A 24863-nucleotide genomic window follows, 5' to 3' on the forward strand; every position below is an offset into this window, starting at 1 on the left:
AGGAAGGAAGGAAGGAAGGAAGGAAGGAAGGAAGGAAGGAAGGAAGGAAGGAAGGAAGGAAGGAAGGAAATGAAAGAACAGATTTTTTTGGCTGCTAACTCATTTGTCTTTTACCTGTTTATGGCAGCCCCATTGCATTGATTAGCTAATGATCTCCCCTGGTAACATCCAGCCTCGCAAATCTGTCTTGTACTGATGAATTTCTTGTTACARTTTTCTGGGAGAGTCTATGGTGGAAATAGTCACGGGCTATAAATATTCTCACAGTTCAGGAATTCATCAGAATCAGCCAAGCTCACTGCGAATAAATAGAGCATCAGCAAAATGTAATTTGGAGGCTTTGTGCTACAGCACTCATTTGAGCTTTGCAAGTAAAATTTCTTTTTTTTTTTTTTTAGAAGAAACACCTGCTTACTAATTAGTTTTTCAGTCATTACTAAACTCATCCTAAATAAAAGCTGGAAACTTCCTCAAGGCTCTTTAGGATTAAACCCCCCCCCCAGATTTAGTGCCATGCAGCTTAGGAGAAACCAAGGAGCACAGCTCCCCTCCTTGCCATCAAGTGAAGCCTGAAGGAATTAGGCATCTAAATGGACCACAAAAAAGGGAAGACAGAGGTCACTTGCCTAGACTGCACCTTGGCCTGTTAGGGTTTTGGAAAACTGGAAAAGAGCTTCAAAATTCAAAGGTGGAATACGCATTAATTAACTTTTCCTGACTTACATTAAAGTTAAATCAAAGAAGAAATTGCACCATTGAGAAATTGAAGGAATTTCACAGAAGTCCCGCTTTGTTGAAAAGGGCGGGGGGGAAAGGCTGCGCTTGCGGGAGCGCCAGCTCCATGGGCTGGATCCGGACCTTGGCATCGCGCTCCGGCAGAGAGGCGGGCAGAAGAGGCGGATCAATACCAGAGCAGTCACAAAAAAGGCATCCCAAACAAACAAAATCTGATTTGCCAGCAACTTGAGGGCCACCACCCTCTTATTTTAGGCGACTTTGTGCTGTTTAACACTTTCTTGTGGATTGATGTTCCACAATTAAATAGGTGCGAGGCCACACGTGAGGATTTTCCAGGCAGTTTCTCCTCCTGGCTTTCCTGCTGAAACTCCAGGGTAACGGATATTTCTCTAAAAAACAGGCGAGAGCCGGATTTGACCTTAGGTTCCTGTTTCAAACAATGTCAATCCCTGCAAATATGGAAGAGGAGCGGGTCAGAAGGTGCATTAAGMTGCCTTTTGCCCAGGAAAAATGTAGGTAGTGATTTTTTTAGGTTGTGACTTCGAGTTGGGCTTTCATCTTGCAAGATGCATTGATGTTATTTACAGTGCTGGTTTCTAGCTACAAATCTCTCAGAGCTAGAAAGCTCGGTCTCCCATACAAACCAGGTTTCCTCCCTCTCAAGAAATATTTCATTAAAGTCTTGGTAAATTGAATAACAAGGCGTTTTTAAGGAGYGTTTTTGCGAACGCACTGGAGTTCCTAATGAAGCATTTGAATTCCTCCTTGACACCCGATTTCCTTTCCAGCACAGGGCCGCAGAAAATAATTTGAATTATTACTTCTGTTGCTGTGCCATTTTACTCAAAATATTTTATTCGGAGATTCACATATAATTACCCACCTAATAAAAGGAGCTATTAGGTTGTAAAGATCCTATCCTTTCCATGCTCTTTTAAAATTATGACCCACTCAAGCTTGAAATCAAAGGCAGAGCTGAATGGAATAATTCATCTGAAACTCTCTTATTGGGTTTTGCAGCCTCCTAACAGATAAATATGCAGATTAGCTCCCTTTTGGTGATTCAGCTGCATAAACAGGGATTAACTCTGAATGCAGCYGAAAATTTAGCAATAAAATGTATGCACACAAAATTTAGTCAATTCAACCAGTTATAGTTGTCACTAAACACTGTGATATGCAGCTAAAGGACTGGGACAAGAGGGAGGAGGGAGCACTGAAGAGCTTCACGCAGAAGCTGCTGCTCTCTTGCTTCTCCTCCCTGGCTACTTAGAGCAACCAGAAATACCACCCGGGCAAAAAGTTCCTCTAATTCAGTGGGTTTTTTTACCAGGCCTCTGTGGTTCATCTTTTTGGTGCTTTTCCACCCATGGAAGCACTCTGCATTTACCACCACGACCTTCTCCACATGGATGTCGGGTCACCTCGTTTCAGCAGGTGCCACCAAGAGAAGAGACCACCAGGTCTCAGCAGGTGCCACCAAGAGAAGCGGTGGCCGAGTCTGCGGAGCTGATCCCTCCTGCCGGAGGTGGCAGGAAAGGACTGGGGAAACCTCGGGTGCCTTCACCCAAAGGTGCCTTTTCTCTTCGCCGCTGGGCCAGGCGGCCCTAGCAGAGCTTTCCGATGCAGAAATGTTTTATCCCAAGCTTAAGCACATAATTACYGGGTGTCAGAGAAGACTGCGGGTTCTGCCTGCTTTGTGTAAGCACSGGGCGGCTGGCTGGCACCGTGCCACCAGCGCAGATTTCTGTCAGGTTCCTGGTGCTCTCTTTGCCATACATAAACCACTAACTGAGGGAGGATTCACAAATGCTGGCTCAAATGGCTGAGTTTTACAGCAACTTGCTCATACCCACCACTTGGGCAAGAAAAGTGGCTGAAATGAGAAGAGCAATGAGTAACTGGCCTTTCTGCTTTGTGCTGTTGGGAGAAACTCTGGATTTTTGTGTGGTGGTATGGCTATTTGCTATAGGAGCTTTTTGCATTCAGCAATAACACACAGAGAAACAAAAAGAGTGAACTACAACACCGTCTCATGATGGCATGGTCTATGCTTAAGAACGTACCTGCATGAGGTAMGACTAGACCTACACAAAGAGCTACGAACCTCTACTACGTAAAACAAGTGAGTTAGTCATGACAACTTGAGCTCTACGAAGACTAGGAGATCAACATGAGCAATCCAGTAGCATTGGCTACTACTCTGCCATGAGGATGTCAGTAGCGTTGGCAAAGGCCACGTTTCCATCACTTCAGATGCCAGAGCTAGTTAGGTAACATTCTTCTTCTTTTCTTTTTCTTTCTTTCCATTATTCTTTTCACGACTTTCAGGGATCCTCCTTGCACTGAAGGAATGGTGTCGAGAAGACGATGATTTCATGGGGTCGAGGACAGGTGGGAGATGCATGAAATACTGGTATGCTGCAATGCTCCTGGATAATAATCTGTTCCTCACTAGCTGTTAGAAGGCTGAGCCTGTGATAGCATTAAGTTGCTTCATTAGCCCCTCCAAACTGGCCATCTGTTCACTCAGATCATCCTGTTCATAAACCTGCAAGCGAGCAAACACACAGCAGTCAGCGGGCTATGCTCAAATATATACATATTCTCAAACATTCATCAAAAAAGGCCTTCTTTAGGGCAAGCTGCAGCTGCTCACTGCAAAGGTCGGGCTTGCTAATTACAAGCTCACGTTGTCAATGATCCCCAGTTCCTATCACGGCTTCTAGTGGAGGGAAGAGGATGAGAACACTTTTCAGAAGATGCTCAGGCCCTTCCAGACTGGGCTAAAAATAACGCTCTGATCTTGCAGCAAACCTTAAAATGTTGAGCACTACATCACGTACCTATTGCTGGGAACCACTGACCTCACAAACTGCKAAGACGAGAGCAGGAGACCTGAATCTCTGCTTCCAAAACTGCTCCAGCATTAGTTATTTATGTGGCTTTTACAAGGTAGAAGATCCGTAAGTGCTAAAGGAGATCTGCAGTCCCCTAGGTGGAGTGGAGGTAAGACTGGATAGCTTAAAAAAAAACACTGGCAGACTTAAGCTTAAAAAAAGCTGCCCAAATTGTAGCCTTCATCCCCATTTTTTGATTCCCCAAAGAACTTGTTGCCTGCACCATTACTTCCTGCAACCGCTCTCCCACTTGCGGAGCTTAAGCATCATCGCTCCTGAGAAATAAATTGTGTTGCTGCTATCAAATAAGGTATGGAGAGCTGAAACTGCATTTTGCATTATCAAATGTTCTGTGTTGAATTACTCTTTTTTTTTCCACTGATTTTACCAAATAGAGCTTTTTCAGGGTTTTTTTCCTCCTTCAGTGGAAGACTCCATGTCTCCTGCTTGCCCCATGCAGGAGAGGCAGCAGGATCTGGAAAAAAGCTCAGGGCCACAGCTGGGCTGCAGAAAGGTACATAATTATCTTTCTAATATACGACTCCCTTTCCGCCAGCAAAATGTGAGAATCCTTCTGTAACTACATACAGAAACATATTTTCATGCTATTGATGACGATAAACAGGAATAAAATGCTATTATCCTACATTTGTAAGCCAGCAGACCGAAAACGCCCATACATAAGTGTGAAGCAAAACTTTTGGTTTTCCTTTTAGCCAAGCAGAAAATGCAAAAGGATTCATTAAAAAGATGCTGGACAAACCACTGCTATCATGCCCAGCAAAAAACTGTCCTGTGCAAGTAGATGAAAAGAGATGATATGCAACATGCATTTAATATACATCTTTTTTCATTCCTTCTCGTTTGCACTGTTTCATCTCCTGGACGCGACATCTTTCTCTAAGAGAGTTTTAACGGGAGTGAAAATATTATTTTAATGTCATCATCTCTTCACTTCCATTTATCTGCCCCTCCAATATTAGTTTTCGTTCCATTATCAGCCATTCCTGTGTATTCCTTCTTCCTGCCAAAATCGCTCTCTTCCTTTATTGCGTTTCCCGCTCCCCTTTTTCTCTGCTCCTGTTATCTCACGGGGCTCAAGCGGGGCGTGTGAGTTGTCCCGTGGACGGCAGTAACAGGGAACTGAAGGGGCCAAAGTTTTACCGATTGCCCAAATCTACTCATTTCCCAATAGAAAGCAACACTTTCGGTTAACAGGGACCACACAACACCTAAAAACTACTACAGAGATGGAGGTACCGCGTCTCCGTGGCCGGGAGCTTTGCCAGGAGGCTGGCTGGAGGCGGCTCTTACGTTAGCGGTGTCCTCGGTCGCCTTGTGTCCCTCCTCGGAGACCTCCGGGGCCGTGGGCACGGACACGGGCAGCAGGGGCGACCTGGCCTTCCCGGCCAGGCCGAGCGACGCTGTTTTCACCTGAGCCTTGGGGAGGCTGGGCCCTGCAGGAAGGAACCAGAGGCACAGTGAGACCCGCAGCAGGGGACGTGGGGAAGGGGAGCAGAGGAGCCGTGAGGAGCACCCAAGCCCGGCCGCACGTGCCTGCACTGCCAGCTGGATGCTTGGTTTGAAGGGAGAAAGGGAGGCTGGSGAGATGGGAGCCAAGGGCAGGAGGAGCCAAAGAGCTTTTCCCTCTCTCACTGCTCATTTCCATGCTTCTTGTCAACTGTTATCCCAGACTCCTTCAAAATGACAGAAGCCCCCAAGGCAGGTCAGTAAATGAGCTCACAAAACTGTGCTTGGCCTCTAAATAATGTTTTCTAACTTTCCATCCCAATTTGGAAGGAATCCAAAATACAGATGGGGTATAAAATACGATCCCCCTTTACAGAAGGGGGGTTCCCTGTTTTACAAACCGCTTAAGAGTTTTGCCTGCCCGAGCAAGAGCACTTGGCCAAAGAGGCACCAGCTCTAGCACTGCCTGTGACTCGATAAAGACACATTAACCAAAATGCCCCAGCTTTCTTCTCATAGAAATTAGAAGTCCTTAATGATTTAAAATGTCAGTGAAGAAAAGCAGGGTCCTGATCGATCCACCAAACTCCACTCAGCACAACAGGTCCGACTGCAGAGGACACTGCTGGAGGCATAAGAGCTGCCAACAGAAGGTTCCTCTATGTTCCTCAAGGTTCCTCTGTGAACCTAAGGCCAGTTTGATGTTCCTACATCTACAGGCCAGTCTCCAGTCTGATAACTGTCCAGGCGAGTGCATTGCATATCGAGGTCTGTAAAACCCTTCAAACCTCCCCAACTGCTACTTGGGATGCTTTGCCACACAGTGACATCCAGACTCATATAGGGCAGAGATCCATTTCCACAGGACACTTGAGTCTTTTCAACACCCCTATAAACCAAGACAAAAACATCACAAAGAAAAAGGAAAACACTGGCCCAATAGCTTCTTTTCTTCATACTCTCTGCACAATCTTCTTCAGCAAAATCCTTTTTTTTTCCCTTTTTGAATTGTGTGCTATACAGATGATAATGACTACAGCTGCATGTGAATTTTCTGAAATTTCAAAGAACTATGTTTACATTTTTAATTAAAGTCAGAGAAAACACAACGGAGCGGAAGAGAGAACGAATTCCTCCCTACATGGAGCTGCCAACAGAACAGTCAGTAGAACTAAGACCCAGGAAAGAGCAGCAAGACAAGGGCAAAATGGGGAAGGGCCCCACAAGGCTGGGAATCCTGGATAACCTAAATTTAACTGAGGCTCTGAAAAGGAGAAAATTCAACACAAACTAAAACAGATCCCCAAGGAGATGGGTTCTCTCCTCCATCTCCCTCTCTGTATCTAAAAACTTCCTTACTAGCTGGGCCTTCAAACTTTTGGAAGTGCTTTTAACTTCCAGTTCTTAATCAAAAGATTATTTTCCAAGAAGAAATTCCATCCCTTCCCTTCCTTTTCAGCCTTTTGATGCTCTTCCTCATATCTCCAACCCGGACACGGAGTTCCTTGCAGGCAGCAGTATGAGCATCTGTCATGTGGGAAATACAGAGTAAAACTGCCTTTTTTACAGAGTAAAAAGGCACCGCATCTGGGTCGTTTATTGGTTAGATAATGCACCAGATAGATAAGCTTTTTTTTATACACATACAAGTGGCTTCTCACTGTGACTTGTTTGATCTTCATGGACTTGTGGAGAAGTAAATATTGGATGCAAGAGTGAGGAGCTCATGTAAAATGCAGAACATGTTGCTGCTGCAAAACTGTAAATCCCACAGTAAAAATCATGTTTCTCATACGTAACTCATTAATTGCTGCAATTGCCCTTAAAGACCTGCTTTTCAGCGCCAAGACAGATGTTCCCTCCTGGATATTGTTAATGAGAAGCCATAACGATGATTAGAAAGTTCAGTTTGTGCCTCTTCTGCCCTTTAGCTCGCAAAAGCAACAGGCAAACCATAAAGCTGGAAACTGAAGAGAAACTGAGAAAACGTTGTTCTGGTTTGGCTGCAGATTTCCAGCTGTTTGGTAAATGCCTTACAACGCTATCAGAGACAGCGCTTGCAATGCATAATTAGTACAAGAGGCGAAACCCCTTCCCCAAAGGACATTAAGAAGACCGAGCAGTCCTCTCAATGAGGATTCTGGACACAGAAGGCTGACATGCTGAGCAAACTAATTTATGCAAATGAGTAGCTAATTAAATTAAATCACTTTGGTTACTGATGATTTCCAATTCGGCGGGAGCCTCAAAAATAATAATAAAAAAGCCGGGGCTGGAAGCGGCGCTGCCGGGGYAGGGGCAGCCCCGGCACCGACTCACCGCTGCAAAGAAGTTTCCTGCTCTCCGCTGGGTTATTAAACACTTCCTTGGCTCATTAGTTATATAATATACGACTACCAGGTGCAAACTCCAGCTACTGCTGCTTTTCAGAGGCACGTATTGAACGCTCTGCATTAGCACCCTTTGCATTTCGGCAGCGCCGCGCAGCAGCACCGAGCCCGTGGGCACGTCAAAACGGAGCAATTTGCCAAATCGAGACGCATTTGTGCATATCAGATCAGATGTTCCTGCGATGAACACCGAGTGAAAACAATGCAGAGCTCATTCTCCTGATAGCAACACATGGGGAGAGATACTTCCCATTATTTTGTTTTGCATTCTGTTGCGTTGGACAGGAGCTGTGTATCCAGCCAGGAGATAACAGCTTATTTTAATGGGAGGGCTCAGGAATTCTGCTGGTGTTCCTGGGGTCAGTCCCTGGCAGCAGGGAGACACCAACATGCAGCAAGCATCAACGGCAGCTCTGTTCACCCCAGTGGATCGGATGTCCACATCATGCACAGCCACTGTTAATTCTAGRTTGATTCACGTGTTAAAGACAATCTGAGTGAAGATTCAAAACACTGACATGGAGAAAAACTACAGAAGATAAAGATGAATGCAAAAATTTGGAGGAAATGGTTTAAACAGCAAGAAATTGTGCTTAATGGAGAATCACTGGGTAGGAGAAGTCAACTGACGGGGTTCCTCAATTCTGGATTTAGGACCAAATTTTTCTGATGCATAAAACAGGCGTGTGATTCTGAAATCTASTGCTAGCCAAAGCACAGAAGGCATCATTATCCAGGCACCAGGAGAGCTGGAGGGGAGCTGCAACACCAGCAGGAACACGGCACAGCCCTCCCTGCCCCTCTGCTGCTCATGCCACCCATGGCAGGTCCTGCAAGTTCCTTCAGCTGTTTAAAAGAGCGGGGTGAGCTCTTCAGCTCCTTCAGCTGGCTATTTAAGCTTCCTCTGGAACCTATGGGAAGAAGAAGCTCCCAAAGCTTTGGAGATTTGCGATGAACTGTCTTCCCAAAGGGCCTCTCCTCCTCCTTGGGCTGCACAATGACCTCAGGTGACTGCATGGAGCAGACACCTATTTTCCTTAGATGGCTAAAATCAGCTAACCAGGTCTTTGACAAGTAGGAAATGGCAATGTTCAGCTTCTTGTGGCTAGCACCTGCTCCAAAACTGAAAGGCCGTGCTTGCTCACACTGCGCTTGGTTCTTCTCTGCTGTTTTCACAGAAAAAAAAGGCTTCCCCAAACCATCGTCAATGAATTAACCTATTTTGACTTATGAATTATACAGTGGGATGCAGAGAAGCTTTTGCTTTTGGAAGAATGAAAGCGTTTCTTGAATACAGCYAAGAGGTATCCTGGATGCCGGGACCATAAAAGTCAAGATAAGCCACAGAAGTCAGAGGGTGATCTCAGACTTGTAACTCCAAAACCCAAAACCTTTTCTACCCACATATTCCACACCTTTTCCACGGTTTCATCTAACCAACAGGACTAAGGCGAAAACCGTCTGTGTCATTAACTGGGTCTGTTATGAAACAAGGGAAAAAGTAATTAGGATCTGCAGGCGCAGAAGAACCCACGAGAAAGCCTCCAAAGAGCCACAGTGCTTACGCTGTAATTCTCAAAATCAAAAGGGAACAATGTGGAAAATCAAAGCGATTTAAGAACTGCAGCTGTCCCAGATGTTTCTGGAAGTAATGAGGCTGGCAGCCTCAATTTCAGAGGGTGGAGAAGGACTGCAAGATGCCAATGCAAATCTAGATTTTTCTCATTAAATAAGTGATCGAGGTGGGATGTACTGCCCCCCTTGCAGTACGGAGATGTTATTTTGCTGTAAGTATTTTTAGGATAATAGAAAATCATAAAAAGAACAAACATCACTAACAGGTCAGTCRGTATTCTCACCTGTAAAAAAAAAGTGTTTTATCAGTTTAAATGGATTGAAAGATCAAACATAAAGATGAGAATAACATCTGGAAATGAGCCTCCTTGTACCTTCATGACCAAGTGCTCCCATATAAGACAGTGTCTCTAGGGGGTACAGAATATGCAAGTATATGAAAACATTATTTGGTGACTCAGCTTTACATTGCAGGTGGGAAAAAAGAAAAAAAAATCATTTTTCATCATGAAATTGAGTTTTAAAAATGGCTCTTGAGATGATAATCCATGGGGGCTTGGCTCATTCCACAGGGGAGATACTTCTACAAAGGGATAAAGTTTAATTTAGGAACCTTTGATATTGGGAGAGAGAGAGTAAAAAGAGAAATTGAGCACAGAAAGAGGTCACTTAAAAACACAGTACTGAGCATGTAACAGGGCTGTGTATTCCTGCGGTTTTTGAAGCAGCACTCATGAACCTCACACATTTTTATGCACTAAGGCTTCAAAATAGGTATAGAAACTGTGAGTTTGTAAAGGACATGTTAAGGCAAAACCACCACCACAGGCTGCACAAAGTCACTGAAATACGGCAGCTATTTGCTAGCTCTTTTCTCAGTCTTCTCAGCTGTTCTTCATCAACATGGACATCTTCATCAAAGTATACTTTAAAAACTTGTAGCTACCCAAAACCTTCCCTTAGGTCTGTTTTTAGTGAAAATTTCCCCAATTTATGACCTTGCTGCCTTCTGAACCCCAAAGGACAAGATGTTTCATCTCTGCTGAGAACACTATGAGCATAAGCACCACAACACAAGTGACCACTGTTGGCTGCAAGTCTGCAATGGCAAAACCCCCAACTAACTATGAAGCTCGCATATGCAGCGGAACAAAGTTTTACTACTTTGCTCGGCAAAGCTGCAGAAATACAGGGTCACCGACACTGCCCATCATTAAATCTCTTCATGCGTTTACAGTACAATTATCCAGAAATAAAAAATAAATCATTGCACTGCTGCCTCGTATTGAAATAGCTCATTTATATCAAAGCGGAATTGGTTCACTTATCCAGAAAAACACCTCCGTCCACATCTTGTGCCTTCCGGCAGTCCCTTTGATTTTAATGAGACAACCCAGGTGTCCACAGTTATCTGCTTGCCCACGTCCACGACTGGACTGGAGGCAGATTTCTCTGATACTCTGGGCTGACCCGTTTGTGACCCTTCTTTATCCACGTATCCCAGCTGAATGCAGAAAGCTTGTTCTTACAAAAAGAAACGARGAAAGACAAAACATGGGAAAGTTGAAAATGAGGATGAAGAGAAGTCCATAAATCTCAGCCTTCTCTACCTATTAATAAGCTAAAACAAAGAAGGAAAGAAAAAAAAGAGCTTGAAGGACTTTCAGCCCCCATTAGCAAAAGATTTCAGGGTTGTCTTTGAATGTAATGACTGAAATCAAGTTAGGAACAATAGGTTTTCACTGTGTTTTGCTTTCACCTAGGGAAATTTTTACTTACTGATAAACTACTCTCCCCAAGACGAACCCAGAATTTGGTTATGTAGTTAACTTACTTATTAGAGTTAATTGATTGCTCAAAATAAATGCACTTGCACCCCTCATAATTAATTCCCAGGGGATTAAACATTCTAAAAAACATGGTGATTGTAAAGCATAGACCTAGCAGCGGAGGGTCCTGAATTTCTGTCTTCCAGATCTGCCCCCTTCACGATGCCAAGGTTTATTCTGGGAGTTTCCCTCTCTAAACACCCTGCCTGAGAAGTGACGCTCAAGACACTCATGTAACTGTGATTTTGGGAACGTTCCTGACAGAAACAGTCTATTTGCAGCATGACCACCCAATTCTGATCGAAGAAGGAACCTAAACGGTAGGAAGGAACTTGTGGAATGGCTATTGGAAAACCAAGACAGGGACGAATTCCCACTTGCCAAAACTCAGCCAACGTTGATTTCTGTCCCAGGAAAATCCTGCTTCATAATTTTGTATTGCAATTCTTGTACAAAGAAGCAAGCTCTTTTCATGCAGGAACCAGTCTACCAAATACAACAGCATAATTTCTACATTCACTTTTCCAACTATAAGGGCAAATTTCAATGTCATCTGAGGTCCAAAATCCCCAGATTCACCCAGTCCATCTACAATGCAACACTTGCCCTGAGCTGCCAGCCCTTCCCCAGTCCGGGACATGCCTCGCTGTGCTCCTTTTGGCTGGGCAGTGAAGTGGGTTTTAGCTCTGGGGTATCCATTCACAAAGAGACTTCATGAAAGCAATAATTTGATCTTCCCACTACACTTCCATGAAGTAGCAAGAGAACAAACAAAGGGAAAATAGAAAAAAAAAAAAAAAAGGAAATAAAAAAGCAGCATTTTTACATTCTGGCCAAAGATACGGGAGCCTCAAAAAGCTAAAGTTTTACAACTGCAGCACAACATAAAAACTACTACCTCAAAGGCTGCATTTTATATCCCCTCACGCTTGCTTCTGCAGAAGAAAAATGACCTCCTAATTCAGGTTCATTTAAAGTGCAGCTGCTCATCAAGACCTATGAGGAATTTTCATTTGTGCGGGGGAAAAAAAAAATCTTTCCTGTCCATGGGTGGAATTTATGTCAGATCTATAATGCAATAGGCTTGACACTCCATCAAACATTTCCTATTTAAGCCGAAAGGGGACTTAGCCAAATCACTTATATGCCTATGTGCTTGATTTGCAAAGAGAGGAGCCTGCAGACGCAGTGGGCAGGAGAGCTTGGAATAAGTTCTGGGCTCCTGAAATGCTCCTCAAGTCACCCAGCCATGCTGAGAAGGTGAGATCYCCTGTAAAATATCTACAAAAAGAGGTTTTTGTGAAGAGTTCAGATTTAGTGAGCTCAAAATGAAAAGGAGGGAATTTTAGCTGTGGATTAAGCCGAAGCCCTGACCCAACAAACAGGAGCACAACCTTTTTTAGTATTTATTCATGCCCTCGTGGCAAAATCCCACATGTCTGAAAAATGATCTCTCTTTTTCATGAAACAGAAGATGGCGTTTAACAGCTAATTATAATGCCACTGCAGAGATATACTGAATGGGTGAAATGCTAGAGGAGAGGCCTCCTTTTAGCATGGGGTCAAAGTCAAGAGAAGACTCTCCCTTCGCCCGTTCTCTGGGCGAGAGCCAACAAATAATTTAAATGCTAACATTGCCTGAGGGCAGCAGGAAACGCCAGCTCTGSAACTATCATCTCAGCCTTCCTCCTTCAACCTTCTCGCTCCGCAGATGTCTAAAAKGCTTCCCAACCCTTCCGAATCCGTGTCTGTGCAGAGGGGCAGCCAGCTCTTGGCCATGGCACAGGGAATAGGGTGGCCTGAGGCCCAGGGGAACACCACCACCAGCCTTCCCTTCTGAACTGCTGCAGGAAAACAGATAAACAGAAGACATTAAAAAAAAAAAAAAGGAAAATAAAAATCACAGAGCTAGAAAGAAGGAGTAGGAGTCTCCAAGTCAACARTGGAGGAAGTCATAGGGATGAGCCTATCGAACTTCATGTATCCTGCTTTTTAACAGGTCTTCTGGAGAGCCCGGGATGGATTTCTCCAGGTCTCTGCTGTTTCCTCCGCTTGGAATCATCCAGGATTGTTGTTAGAGAGTTATGCGTTGTTTGAAGGAATGAGATACCAGACTGACAGGCATTTAATAAACAGGGGAGCAAAGTAAACAGTAGTTTAATGGCTTTAAGTCATGATGAATCCATTATTTATCGCCCTATTTGTCACACAGCACACGTCAACATTTCTTGAGACTAAAAGAAATAATTAATTCTGTATCTCAGGCTGAGGAAAGTAACAATTATTCTAACATGGGAATTTGCTAAGAGCCTTTTTACAGCTGCAATGTCCCCAAGTGGGGTATAATTAGCAGATGTGGTCCAGAAAGCAATTTGTTCAGCTGGTTGGCAGACAGCTCGCCCACCTTTGTTGGCAGGTTGATTCAAATCAAGAAATTCATCAAGAGCTCTTAAAAGCTAAAAAAAAAAAAAAAATTCTCCAAAATTTCCTTTCCATAGGAAGGAATATCTTAGCCATACTACTACGGCTAAGTTATCATGCTCATGGGTTGTATTAAGTTTGCAGAATTACTGGAAGAAGGCAGGGCTGTTTCTTAGCTTCTTTTTTTTAATGCCTTCCCTCCATTCCCTTTAACCTTCCAGTAGAATTAAAAAGGTAGCTGCTCTCCCATTTTAAGTAAAAAGAAGAGAGATGGGGGCTCCAGGGGGAAGGAATTCAAGAGTGGATACTGAAAGATCAATCTTGTTTTGAGTATCTTTTAACTAGCGTAAGGCCACAAAGCACAGATTTACTTACTGCTGAGAAGCCAGACAATTATTCAGCTAACATGCATTCAGTGCCTGCTTCCAAAAGATCCCCAAGCTTCAAAGCAATAAAATCCTAAGTGCTAGGGGAAATATTTGAAATTTGTAATGAAAAACTCTTGAAATGTAAGTATAAAACACTGGGGAAAGTTATAAAATTAAGAAGTTTTTATTCTGGCTTTTGTACAAGTATTCATATTTATTGAAAATTGCCCCTAACACAGACGACCACCAATAACCAGTAAACCAAGACAGTCGCACTAATGACCTCCTTCTAAAGCTTCTAAGCTGCTTTTAAATATTATATGAACCAAACATGTGCTTTAATACAGGCAAGTGAGCATGTACAGGGCCAGAAACAGTTCTCCATCTGCCTGGAGGCACGAGTACAAGTTAACGCTCAGAAAACAAACTTTTCTAGAAAGAACTGGTAGGGGGAATCAGTCTGGCTAATGGCTACAGGATGCTCGCAAGAACAGGAGAAATCATGCAGAGAGAAAAAGAGTGAGCTCCTGACAGCACAAAATAGCAGGAGGAAGACCAGAAATGAAGATACACAAAATTCCAAGAGGAAGAAATTGCAATTTTAAAATAGGGAACACAATCATTTCAAAGCCATGAACCGTCCAGCAACCAGTTTTCATTTTTCACCATACAAATTTCCATTCCTTTACTTGCCATAATACAGAGCACTGACATGTTCAGTGCTAAATTTTGCCTAATAACCAAGTCCTATCCCTTGCACCTTCTACAAGAAGGTCACTCCTCCAAAAAAGACAACTTTATCAGGATGGCAGGATTATTTATGGAGTTAGCAACATGCTCCCACTCTCCCTCTTTCTGTCCCTCCCCTCCGTCRTAATGATTAAATGGGAATCCTGATTGATTTACAGGACAAACAGCTCTGTTGAGGTCGCTATGCTTCCTCATGAGAGTAAGAGAAGCACAGCTGGACTCTCATAAAGTCAAACGCTGTGTACATAACGGTGAATGGACTCTATTATATATAAATATAATTCAGCTGTACTATTTGGCAAAAGTATTTTTCCAGCAAATAAGGATTTATCTCCTTCTGTCTGCTGTCAAAAACTGGATTTCTTACTGATATACTGCCAGCGCGGGTACTTGCAGTAAAAATGCGGAGGGTTTTTGGTAACTCTCTTGCTGCAAAGATGGAAGTGACCAATGTTCTAGGGGAAGGAAACTACATTCTGAAAGACAGATCACAACAGGAAGAGTAAAGCTGAAAGCTTAAAGGTTCTTCGGGCCAGACGGGGTATTAGTCAACCTAATGGAGTAAACAGCTAAAATGAAACACCAACCTGCAAATTCCTTTTTTTTTTTTTTTTCTTGTTTTTTTTTTTTTTCCTGCCTTAGCGTCTCTCATTGCTACTCCATCAAACGGCATCACTGAAGGAATTCTTAAGTGAAGAACAACTCTAGCATTGGGCTGATTAGGATCCAAGCACACACCATATATATTACGCTCATGGTCTCAAGAAACGAAGGCAGGTGTTGGCGAGGCTCAGCCTCCGTCCCCTGCCTTGCCCCACATCCCCAAGCCTCCCCATGCTGGCTCAGCTGGAGACGTGCACTCCTGCCACCAACACGTCTGCAAGCAGCGACCGTGGCCCGTTCATCCTCCTCTGCTTGATCCCACGGAGCCAATGAACCAGTGCTCCACTACAGCCATATATAACCATTTAATCAAACTGTGGAAATAGCCTGCAGCTTCCATCAGAAGCGGCACTCTTCTATGACCATTCTTTTTTAAAATATTTTTTTTTCCTCTTCCTTGCATACTTGCTATTTAATTTTTAAGTACTTTGCACACTGGAGTGAATTGCAGTCAGTTCTTTTCCAGCATACATAAATAGTCTTTTCATTATCAAAAAGGCAAGCCTCGAAACAAGAGTCAAGCATTTGGCACTGCTTCAAGTTACTGTAGCACAACAGGAACCTGGAAACAAGACCAAATGATTAATTTGGCATCTCATTTATTTCATTTTCATCACTTACTGGTTAACTCTGATTTCAAGCTATTGCCTTGTCCTGAATTTTCATTCCAGATTGTCAGAATGAAATATGGGATTATTACCATAAAACCGCACGTACCCACTCCCCATCCTGTGAGCGCTTGAAGATATTTTTCAGGGGACGGAACTGCCTCGTGCTCCGTGTCTTTTCCTTGCGGCGAAAAGACTCTGCTCCCCCAGACCTTCCCGCCCTGTCCTCACCTGTTTGGGCCAGGAGCGGCGTGTAAGGGACTTTCGGCTCTATTGCACTCATGGGCGGAGGTAGCAAGGGGTTGGCGAAGCTGCGCAGCGGGTGCGTGGGGCGCACGCACGCCGTGGGGATCGTCCTGCTCGGGGCGTCCTCGCCGCTCGCGTGCTCGGGCTGCGCCGGCGGCAGCAGCGACGGCTGCTGCGACGGGGGCGCTTCGCTCACGGCTGCAAGAAAACAGCAAAAAAACAGTAAGCCGGAAAGCCAAGAATTATTATGGAGGTGATTTCGAAGACTTAGTCCCTACTTTTATGACCATGTGCAACAGAAGCTGTAAAGCATTAGATCTGCGAGAAGGGTGTATACGTTTCCATCAAAAGTTGCTGGCAGATGAATTAAAAAACCAGATGTTGCTCAGAGCAGCCGCGTGCCACTTGATGTGCAATACATCTTTCCTTAAAAAAATGCAATCGTGACATCTTCATCTTCCTCTCGCTATTTCATTTTTATTCAAACTTCTTAAGCTCCCAGCGTCATAAGATCTGGGTGCTTTTAAATATTAAAAATCAGTAAGCCCATAAATACATCAGTGAAGACCGAAACAGCCTAAAACTAAGGAAACTCATTGTGTTCTGCGTGATGGTTCTATTCTAGTCACCACAGAGAAGAGCTCAAGATAAAGAAAGGACGCAATTAATTTCTCCATAACCAATCACCAATATTGTTCTTCCTCGAGACAGCTGTAACATTTAGTGTGCCAAAGCAGTAGGTTGCTATTTTATTAGTCTATATTCAAAGTCAATTCTTCTGAGATTTAAATATGCCGTGTCAACCCACTAATCCAAAACGTAGCTACGTTGTGCTCTGCAGCACTTCTTAACAACTCTGCTGTGGCAGAAGAGAGGAGCAAGCATAGCTGAAGTATTACAGAAAACCAAGTGAGAGGCAAGGAGAAAAGCCCTTTATTTCTATAGCTCTCTGGAAACCCATGCTGCATCATAACTATTAGTTGCAAAATGCTCATGATTGTATGGGAGTTTCCAGCACGGAGCAGCTGAGTGTCTATTCCTAACATCGCCAGCATTGCGAATGCACCTACAGAAGAGGACGACTGGTGCCTTCTAAGTGACCTGTGGTGTACTCACACCCATCAGATGACAAGTCTTCTAGTCCTGCAGTCCAGAGCTAGGGCATCTTCCATGGAGAGGAACATGAAGGACGTTTGCAGAGGAGGAGGGCTATTAGAAAGAGCAAGCAGCTCGGCATGCACCAACACGTGCAGAAGTGTTGGACAACTCTACTAGGAGATACCACTCTACGTTGTATCTCCTGGCATTGCATTTGGGGTTACATTGCCATTTCTCTTCCCTGGCACTGTTCTTTACCTTTAATGATCTTTAATGATCAAGCAGAYGAAGCCCCCCGCGCTGCTCATACAAGGAACAGACCACGATATTCAGACTTGAAAAGTAAAGACAGAAAATCGACTTCCAAAGGCAAGAGGTTGTTTTGAYCTTGAAAGGAAAATTGCAAGAGTCTCAAAAAATTCTTCTTCACCACTGTGTCTACCCTGACAAGCCAACTCTAATTAGTTACGGGGAGCATGGTGAGCAGAAGTCTCTGCTGCAGAGCCCTATGGATGACAGCAAGAAATTCCCTTCTCTGTGCCCTAGTGTGGAGGCGTCCGCTTGTAGCACTGCTTGTTCCTACCCCTGGATGAGAACATGGGCACTGGGTCAAAAGCATCATCTCCTGATTCCTCTTCCAAATCCTATGCCAGGAACTCATTTGAGGCTTCCCAAGAACACGGCTTGTGGCCTTTCCCAGCTCATTCCCCAGCTCCTGGCCTCCTGCCCTGAGGAACAGCACTGGAAACAGCTTTCCATGTGGGAAGAGCATCTGAGCTTATTGCAAGCGTAACAGTGGAAAGAAGGGAGAACACGATGACAACAGGAACTGCTTTGCTTTGGGCATGTTGGATTTGTCCAACATCTTCACAGTATTTACTCCAGCCACTATAGCTCATAAGCACAACAGTTAATCATGCAACTTGTGGCAGGAAAACAGAAATCTAGGAAAAAAATCATCCTTTTACCGAAGGAAACAACCTTCCTGACACATAGATATAGGCATTAGTTATTATACTGGGACCCAAAACGCTCCAGAGGAGTTGGTTTCTTGCTGCAACAACCAGAACTCCTTGTATAAATAACATGCAATTACACAGCCGAGTCAAATCTCAAGGCATTTTATAATAATTAATGTCAAAGTATATAAGTAATTACAACCTACTAAGTGGCAAAACAATTTTGAAAAATGGAAATGAGGATTTTTCCTCATTTCCGCAACCCCATTACTTGTTTCTATGGCAATAGTGCAGACATCCCTGGCAATACTGAACTCCACTCACAGGAAACTAACTATGGGACTCGACCAAGGTCAGAATCATTTATGGCTTGGAGAAGTTGGCTAGACTGTTTGTTTTCACCTTCAAGGCTCTTTGCACCGTCAGGCTGTTGCTCCACYTCTGCTTTTCCATCTCCTTGCCCAGCGTGCTCGTGTCTGTTTTCTTTTCTGCATGTCCTCTTAGGTCTACGTTTGCTTAAGGAGGCCAGCGCTCGCCTTACAATAGTCTCCACAAAATATCCTTCTTGGTATCTTCTGCAATGGTGCTACAGATAAGAGAACTTTAGGAGCTGGCATCACTGTAATGGTCTCCACATTATAGGATCCAGTAAAATGACCGGATTACTGTATGGATATTTTACCTTATAGACTTAGCTGTAAAATCTGGAGCCCTACATAATTGTTATTACATGAAAAACATCACGCTATCCTCCAGCTATTATAGAAGACAAAGGTGAGATGATTCTATTAAAATGAGAAGCTAGAGTTGGGTTTTAAATATTGAAGGCAAGTGGTGTAATGAAAGTGGTTCACTCCTGAGAAGACTCTTTTTTTTTAAGAAGACGTGCATGCTTGCAAGCCTAATGAGAGCCATCAGTCTGCAGTTCCCTCAGGTGCCTGCGGGACAAGGGGATGGACTATTTGTCTGAAGGATGAATGAAAATGAGGACATTGCTAATGCTACCTGCACCATCCACATCAGTTTCCTGCTTAACCGGTAGGCAGGTGCCTTCACAGAAGAGTCAGAGAATTCTGATTATTTGCACTGATCCACTTAATTAATTTTTCAGTAGAAACCAGACTTACAGTTGACCTTTGGGATGAAGCAGATACTGCTGTGCTACAGACCTCTTATGATCTTTTGCTCTTGAATTTAGTAAAATATTTTGCCAAAGTTAAGGAAATAATAYGCTATACATGAAGATCTCTTCTAAAGTCCAGTAAATCCAGTAAGAATCTTTCACTGCAGTGGAGAAATGATGGATAAAGTACTATTTGCATTTATTTTATGTCTAACCTAGAAATGCTAACTGATAATGAGCTTGCTTTCAGTTCAAGGAGCAATGAACTTGCTGGTGACCAAGYAGAAAAGCAGATAACATATACTGGTCTTCTCTTTGCTTTTGCATATTTGTTGGTTGGCATGATGCATTTAACCAGTTTGATGACTTCAGCTTATTGGGCACGTATATCTTTTATTGCGTAATAACTCAGGGACATAGTCCCCCTTGGATTTGTAGCTGTTGGCTCTACCTCAGTCTGAGGCAATGAGAGATCAATACAGACTGAAAACAAAAGGTAATAACAATTCAAACTATACGACAGTGCATTATAACATACCAGCTCTGTGCCAACTTCCTATAAATCCTTGAATTCACACAGATTATAAATATTGCGCGACCAAGATGATATATTTATATAATGCTGACAAACTAGGGACCCCGTTCCTGGTGGAATAGGGTCTTCAGGGGTAGCTTAAAAACAGAAGTCTGCTGGCTGTGAAGATGTTGTCAAGACGTGACCAAAACATGTTCTGCCTAGCATGTCTGTATGGGGACGGGAAGGAAGGACCTACTAGTAAGGATAACAGCAGAGCTCGTGCTAGCRTTTTGGGATCTCTCCAAGACCAGCAAGGTCTCCTCAATACCTYCCAGGTGGGAGCTCTTTTCCTGCAGCTCTCTTCCTCTCACCCCTGAGACCATGAAGCATCCCACTGCTGTGGCAAAGCAGSAAAAAGAGTCTTCTCTTTCCCTTCTAGCGTACTGTATCCTTCTTCCTTTCCTTTCTCCTTCTTGTACTGCTGAAATTGCTAGCAGCGGGTGCCGTGGAGCTGGGAAGGCCTCTGGAGCAAGAGGCTAACAGCGGGACGGCACGCTGAGCAGAGAGCACTCACTTTATTACGGCACAGACACTTTGTGTGTCTGGAAAGATGGAAAAATTGATATTTAGCAATTGTATTTCCCGGCTGGCAGTGCCATCAGCAGTATTCAAAATGACAAGTCAGTTTATTATTCAAGGCCAGTTCTGGCTAGGGCCTGACTCTCCTTTTCATTTCCTTTAGTTTCCTCTTCAGCAGAAAACTTGGCCTAAAGRTACGCTGCAGCACTTGACTCTTTGGGGTCAATGAGAAATGGATTTCAGAACAGAAGAAGGTGTTGAAGCATGGGCTCCATGGCAGGCTGCAAAGCAACACCCCTCCTAATGGCATCGCCTATGATTTATTCAAAGACCGCCACRTTTTGATCAATCGGGTGTACAGTCATGTAGCACTGCAGGTAGAGTCTGTCCCACAGGAATTATTGCACGGGCCGCTTTTTTTTCTGACACAGTTGCAATTGCTCAAGCATCAAGGGAATTTTTCACGGAGGGGTAAAATGCACCCAGAAAAGCCTCATGCATCTTCTCGATGGGCTCTCTCACTGCGAGCTGCTCGCACAAAAACCCACATGATCATGAGGAGAAAACAGCCCACCCTGAACGAAAAGGAGCTTGCGTGTGAGAGAATGCACAACGGTGGAGTCGTTTCGATGATCTATGGCCACTCGCCGCTGCGGTGAAGTCATCCATGAGACGATGGAGACACGGAGCAGCTGCTGCTTAATCTCRGGAGCGGATGGGAATTTGCCAGTGACAGTTCTTTCGGACAGCCTGACGCTGCCAGTGCTGGCACCAAGCAGCAGCAGCAGCTCTGGCGCTGGGAAAAGCTTTAGGCATCCTGTTATAGATGTATTTTTCTATCCCTTCATCCCCACGCAGAGTGACAACTAATGATTTCTGCTATCACGGGAAGGAGCGAGCTGCTGCCTGGCTCTGACAGCAGCAACTGTCACCAGAAAACAAACACTGCCTTTCCTGGCGTGTCCCCTCGCTTGATTGCGACGCTCTGAAACGGGAGGCACAGCGAAGGAGGGGAGGATTTCACCTGGCGGGGACAGCATGACCCAGGGGCTTTGGAAGAGCCCAGAACAGAGAGGGTCRCTGCAGTGATTACACCGGATTCTCATTTCCTGTTGTAGCGGGGTAGGTAATTTTGAAATACTATAGACTTGATTACGCAGAAATTACCTGAAATGAGGCTGTGTCCACTGCTGTCGAGTTATTTAATGAGAAATTCCTAAATTATCGGAAACCTTCACTACTTGAACTTACTCAAGGTCCACCAGGGTTTCTGAAAAATGAGTATTGCTGGGTATTTAACCTCCTTCCAGAAAACTTTTGCGTATTAATCATCTTCCAGTCAGTTCCCAAGCATTCAGCACTTGAAAGATTTAGGCAATTACACACATTTCTGTACASAGCGTACATTGGGAAGCGTCAGGATCTCTGAATATCATCACTCGCATCCAGGGAGGGCTCTGGCATGGACAGCTTGACCAAATCATTACTGAGAGAAAAACTCTTCTATAAGACAGTTCAGATACTGACCAAGGGACCACGGGGTGCTGTACCTGCCRGTCTGGGGAGAAACCTGCCACCGAAGACGCCACTTAAAAGGCACGTCTGTGTGCAGATGTACTTGATGGGCTAAAAGCTGAGMCACGAGGAGCTGCAGGCTGAAGAACCTCAGCTCCCTTTACACGGAGGTTGAAATGATGACATCTGAGCAGATAAACACCCAAGGGAATGAAAACCACTGAAGATCCTCTTCCAGCAGGTCCTGCGGGGATGTATTCTGCCCTTTTGAACCGTGCTCTACAGAGGAATGAAGAATGGCCATTTCTACGCTGCTGTATGTTTATTCTTCATCACCCTGTGACATGTGACACTCTTTACTAACTACAMTTCCGCAGAGAGTACTGCTGAGTGTGCTTTAGATGWGCATCAAACTTACCGTTTTTTTTTWAAATTGTTTCAGAAAAAGACCAAACAATTCAGTGTACAATTTCATTCCCATCTCTATGAATAAGCACAGGACAGTTAATTTCTTATTCAACATCTAGTGCATGTCAACCAAAATGCCTGAATCTACTTTTTTTTTTTTTTTTTTTGTGCATCACATTTGTGGTGAATTTGATATTAATTTAAGCAGCAAATCAAAAACTCATTATGCCAGCCTGGCCCTCCAGAGGAAATTGCCATCTAGTTGTGAAAGGATTTCAGTCCGCACATCAACATGAGGGGAAACGACAGTGGGGTGATGAACAGAACACCCAAAACCACCTTTTACCTACGATCCCTCTGCTCAAGTTTCAATCATCGGCCCCCAAGGACCTGTCTGAACTCACTGAAAGCAGCAATCAAATAGGAGGAAAAATCAGTCATTTTGAAATTATTTCCCTGTGGACCAGCAGCACAGACTCTCTGTGATGCGAAAAAAAAAATGTGTAGCAGATTGACATTAATCTGTCAATAATTCAGGCTTGATATGCAGTAGAGTTAAGGGAGAATGATAAGAAAATATGAGCCCTCCAACTATAATTAATATGCCAGAGCACATTCATTAGGCTAGAACAAAGAACAGATGGCTGCTGGTGCAGAAGATGCTTAGAAGTAACTTATGAAGGTGAGGCTGGGGAACGTGCCGTGTGCTTTCCATTTTCCTGGATCATGGCAAGTTGAAGAACAGATTTGGGAATGCACAAAACCCAAATCCATTATTGTACAGGAGCAAATATGAATATAGAACTCACTCTAGAGAAGAGACAACTGATGTGAGACAAGATAGTAGTATTCAAATGTACAAAAAGTAGCTGCAAGAAAGAAAAATATGAAACGCTCCAAGAAAGAAAAATATGAAACGCTCCACAACCACTGTAATCAAAACAAGGAACAATCAGATTACATTTTAACAAATTAAATATTAGGAACTAATGTTTCTAGTAGCAAGAGCAGCTAAGGCTGGGAAGACACTTAACAGTGTGATAACACTGTTACACTGATAAGTGTTATCATGGATGCTTTTAAAGAATGATGATACTAGATTCTGCCTCGGGATGAAGAAGAGCTATTAGAGTCTCTCTTCTTCTCAGAATATCCTAGTGGATAAAGCAAAGGAGATTAAAGTATGTGAAAYGACTCAAAGACTTGCATAAAAGAAAGGATCAAATTAGATCAGGAATAGTTGCAGGTTCTAGGAGGACAGAGCTTTCACTACCCAAATGACATGGGGTGATAGCAGGATCTATTACACAGGTTGACTTGACTACTTGAGTGAGWCCTTGAGCCAGACTACTGAGCCAGACTACTTGAGTCCTGGTCTCCGTAAACCTTGGTTATGTGCTACCAAATTGCTGTGGATGCTCCTGAAGCTTATGTGGCCTGGGAGGCATCAGTTCCCTCAGCCATGACCACATTCCTCTCCACATTCCTCTCTTAAACTGCCTGGAAACTGCGCAGCAAGCCCACTGGGAAGCTGCAGTAACTTCTAACTTCTAACCTAAATTGCTGTGCAATATATATTATAATATATATCTAGTAGCTACTAGAGCTGACTGGACAAGAGGCAGCCTGTCTTCACTTGCTGGTACCCAACCACCATTCTGAGGACAAAAAGCCACCAGGTTCACCCATTCCCGGGTATTTTCACAACAAAGACCACCAAAAGCAAAGGGCTGTACTGACTTCTTCCCGTTCCAAAGGTCCTGTCGACGGAGAGCGTTGGGAAGGGCACAGGCCGAAGGGTGAACTGGGGATGTGGGTATCCGCAGGTGGGAGACGGCAGGATCCCGGGGTACTGGGCACTTTCTAGTGTTGGCACTGGAATGGCACTGACCACAGCTAAAAGAAAAGAAGGAAAGAAGAGATTAAAGGAGTGTCTTTGCAAAGTTCTAAAAAGCACTGATAGGGTCAAAATGAACCAGAAATAACCATGTTTCCAAAACAAAGTTTCCATAGATTCACTACAAAGTGTATTTCTCTGCTCACTCTACCCAAGCCCGAAGAAACTACTTATGTAACAGAAATGGGCATCCTACAGGTGCAAATTACTTGCAAAATTCAACAGCTGTTTTGCTTACATTCAATTTAGGCAGCTGTATTTGGGGCTCCTTTATTTGCCTTCTTAACAGACAGATGGGAAGCAATGGGTTAGGCAAAAATGTAAGAGCTTGATTTGGATGCCTCAGCCCAGGCCGTTGGTGCCACTTGAGATGCCTTCGGAGATCTCGCAGCCTTCAGCTGCTGCTCTGGAAGAGCACAGGGCTCCTCTGGCCCACACGAATCCTTTGATGTGGAAACCAGCATCACAGCTTGCCAAATTCTGGCTTTCCTGTGAATTACCCTTTAGTCAGGGCAGGAAAACTTGCTGGTATTTGGTAAAGTATTTGCTGTACTATATCAATCATGAATTTCTGTGTGGCTTTTAGGAAAATCTCTTAGGAAAGTTTTGCCTGGATAAACAATACAAAGAGATTTTTTGGCTCATCAATAAGTTTAGGCTTATATAACACCTTTCACATATGAATTACAAACAATGCCATAAACTTCAAGACAGTCATTATAATTACTTCCATCTCTTAGTTACATCCGTTACAGGGAGCAGCAAACCAGGCAATGTGCCCAAAGTCACTCAAGAAGCAATCATAGTGC

General features: G+C 43.9%; 1 protein-coding gene across 1 annotated transcript in view; it reads right to left on the minus strand.

The window, feature by feature from the left end:
* Positions 1–1337: 1337 nt before the first annotated feature.
* Positions 1338–24863, minus strand: part of DCC (DCC netrin 1 receptor) — a 349458-nt gene continuing 325932 nt past the window's right edge. Inside the window, exons 26-29 of the mRNA XM_026038936.1 lie at positions 23898–24053; positions 15944–16156; positions 4953–5095; positions 1338–3289 (exon numbers count right to left, since the gene is read on the minus strand). Coding sequence (XP_025894721.1) covers positions 3200–3289; positions 4953–5095; positions 15944–16156; positions 23898–24053 — 602 coding nt within the window. The 3' untranslated portion in view covers positions 1338–3199. The remainder of the gene's footprint in view (positions 3290–4952; positions 5096–15943; positions 16157–23897; positions 24054–24863) is intronic.

Source organism: Nothoprocta perdicaria, unplaced genomic scaffold (assembly GCF_003342845.1).
Source record: "Nothoprocta perdicaria isolate Ctin4 unplaced genomic scaffold, notPer1 scaffold_10, whole genome shotgun sequence".
Classification (NCBI taxonomy): domain Eukaryota; kingdom Metazoa; phylum Chordata; class Aves; order Tinamiformes; family Tinamidae; genus Nothoprocta; species Nothoprocta perdicaria.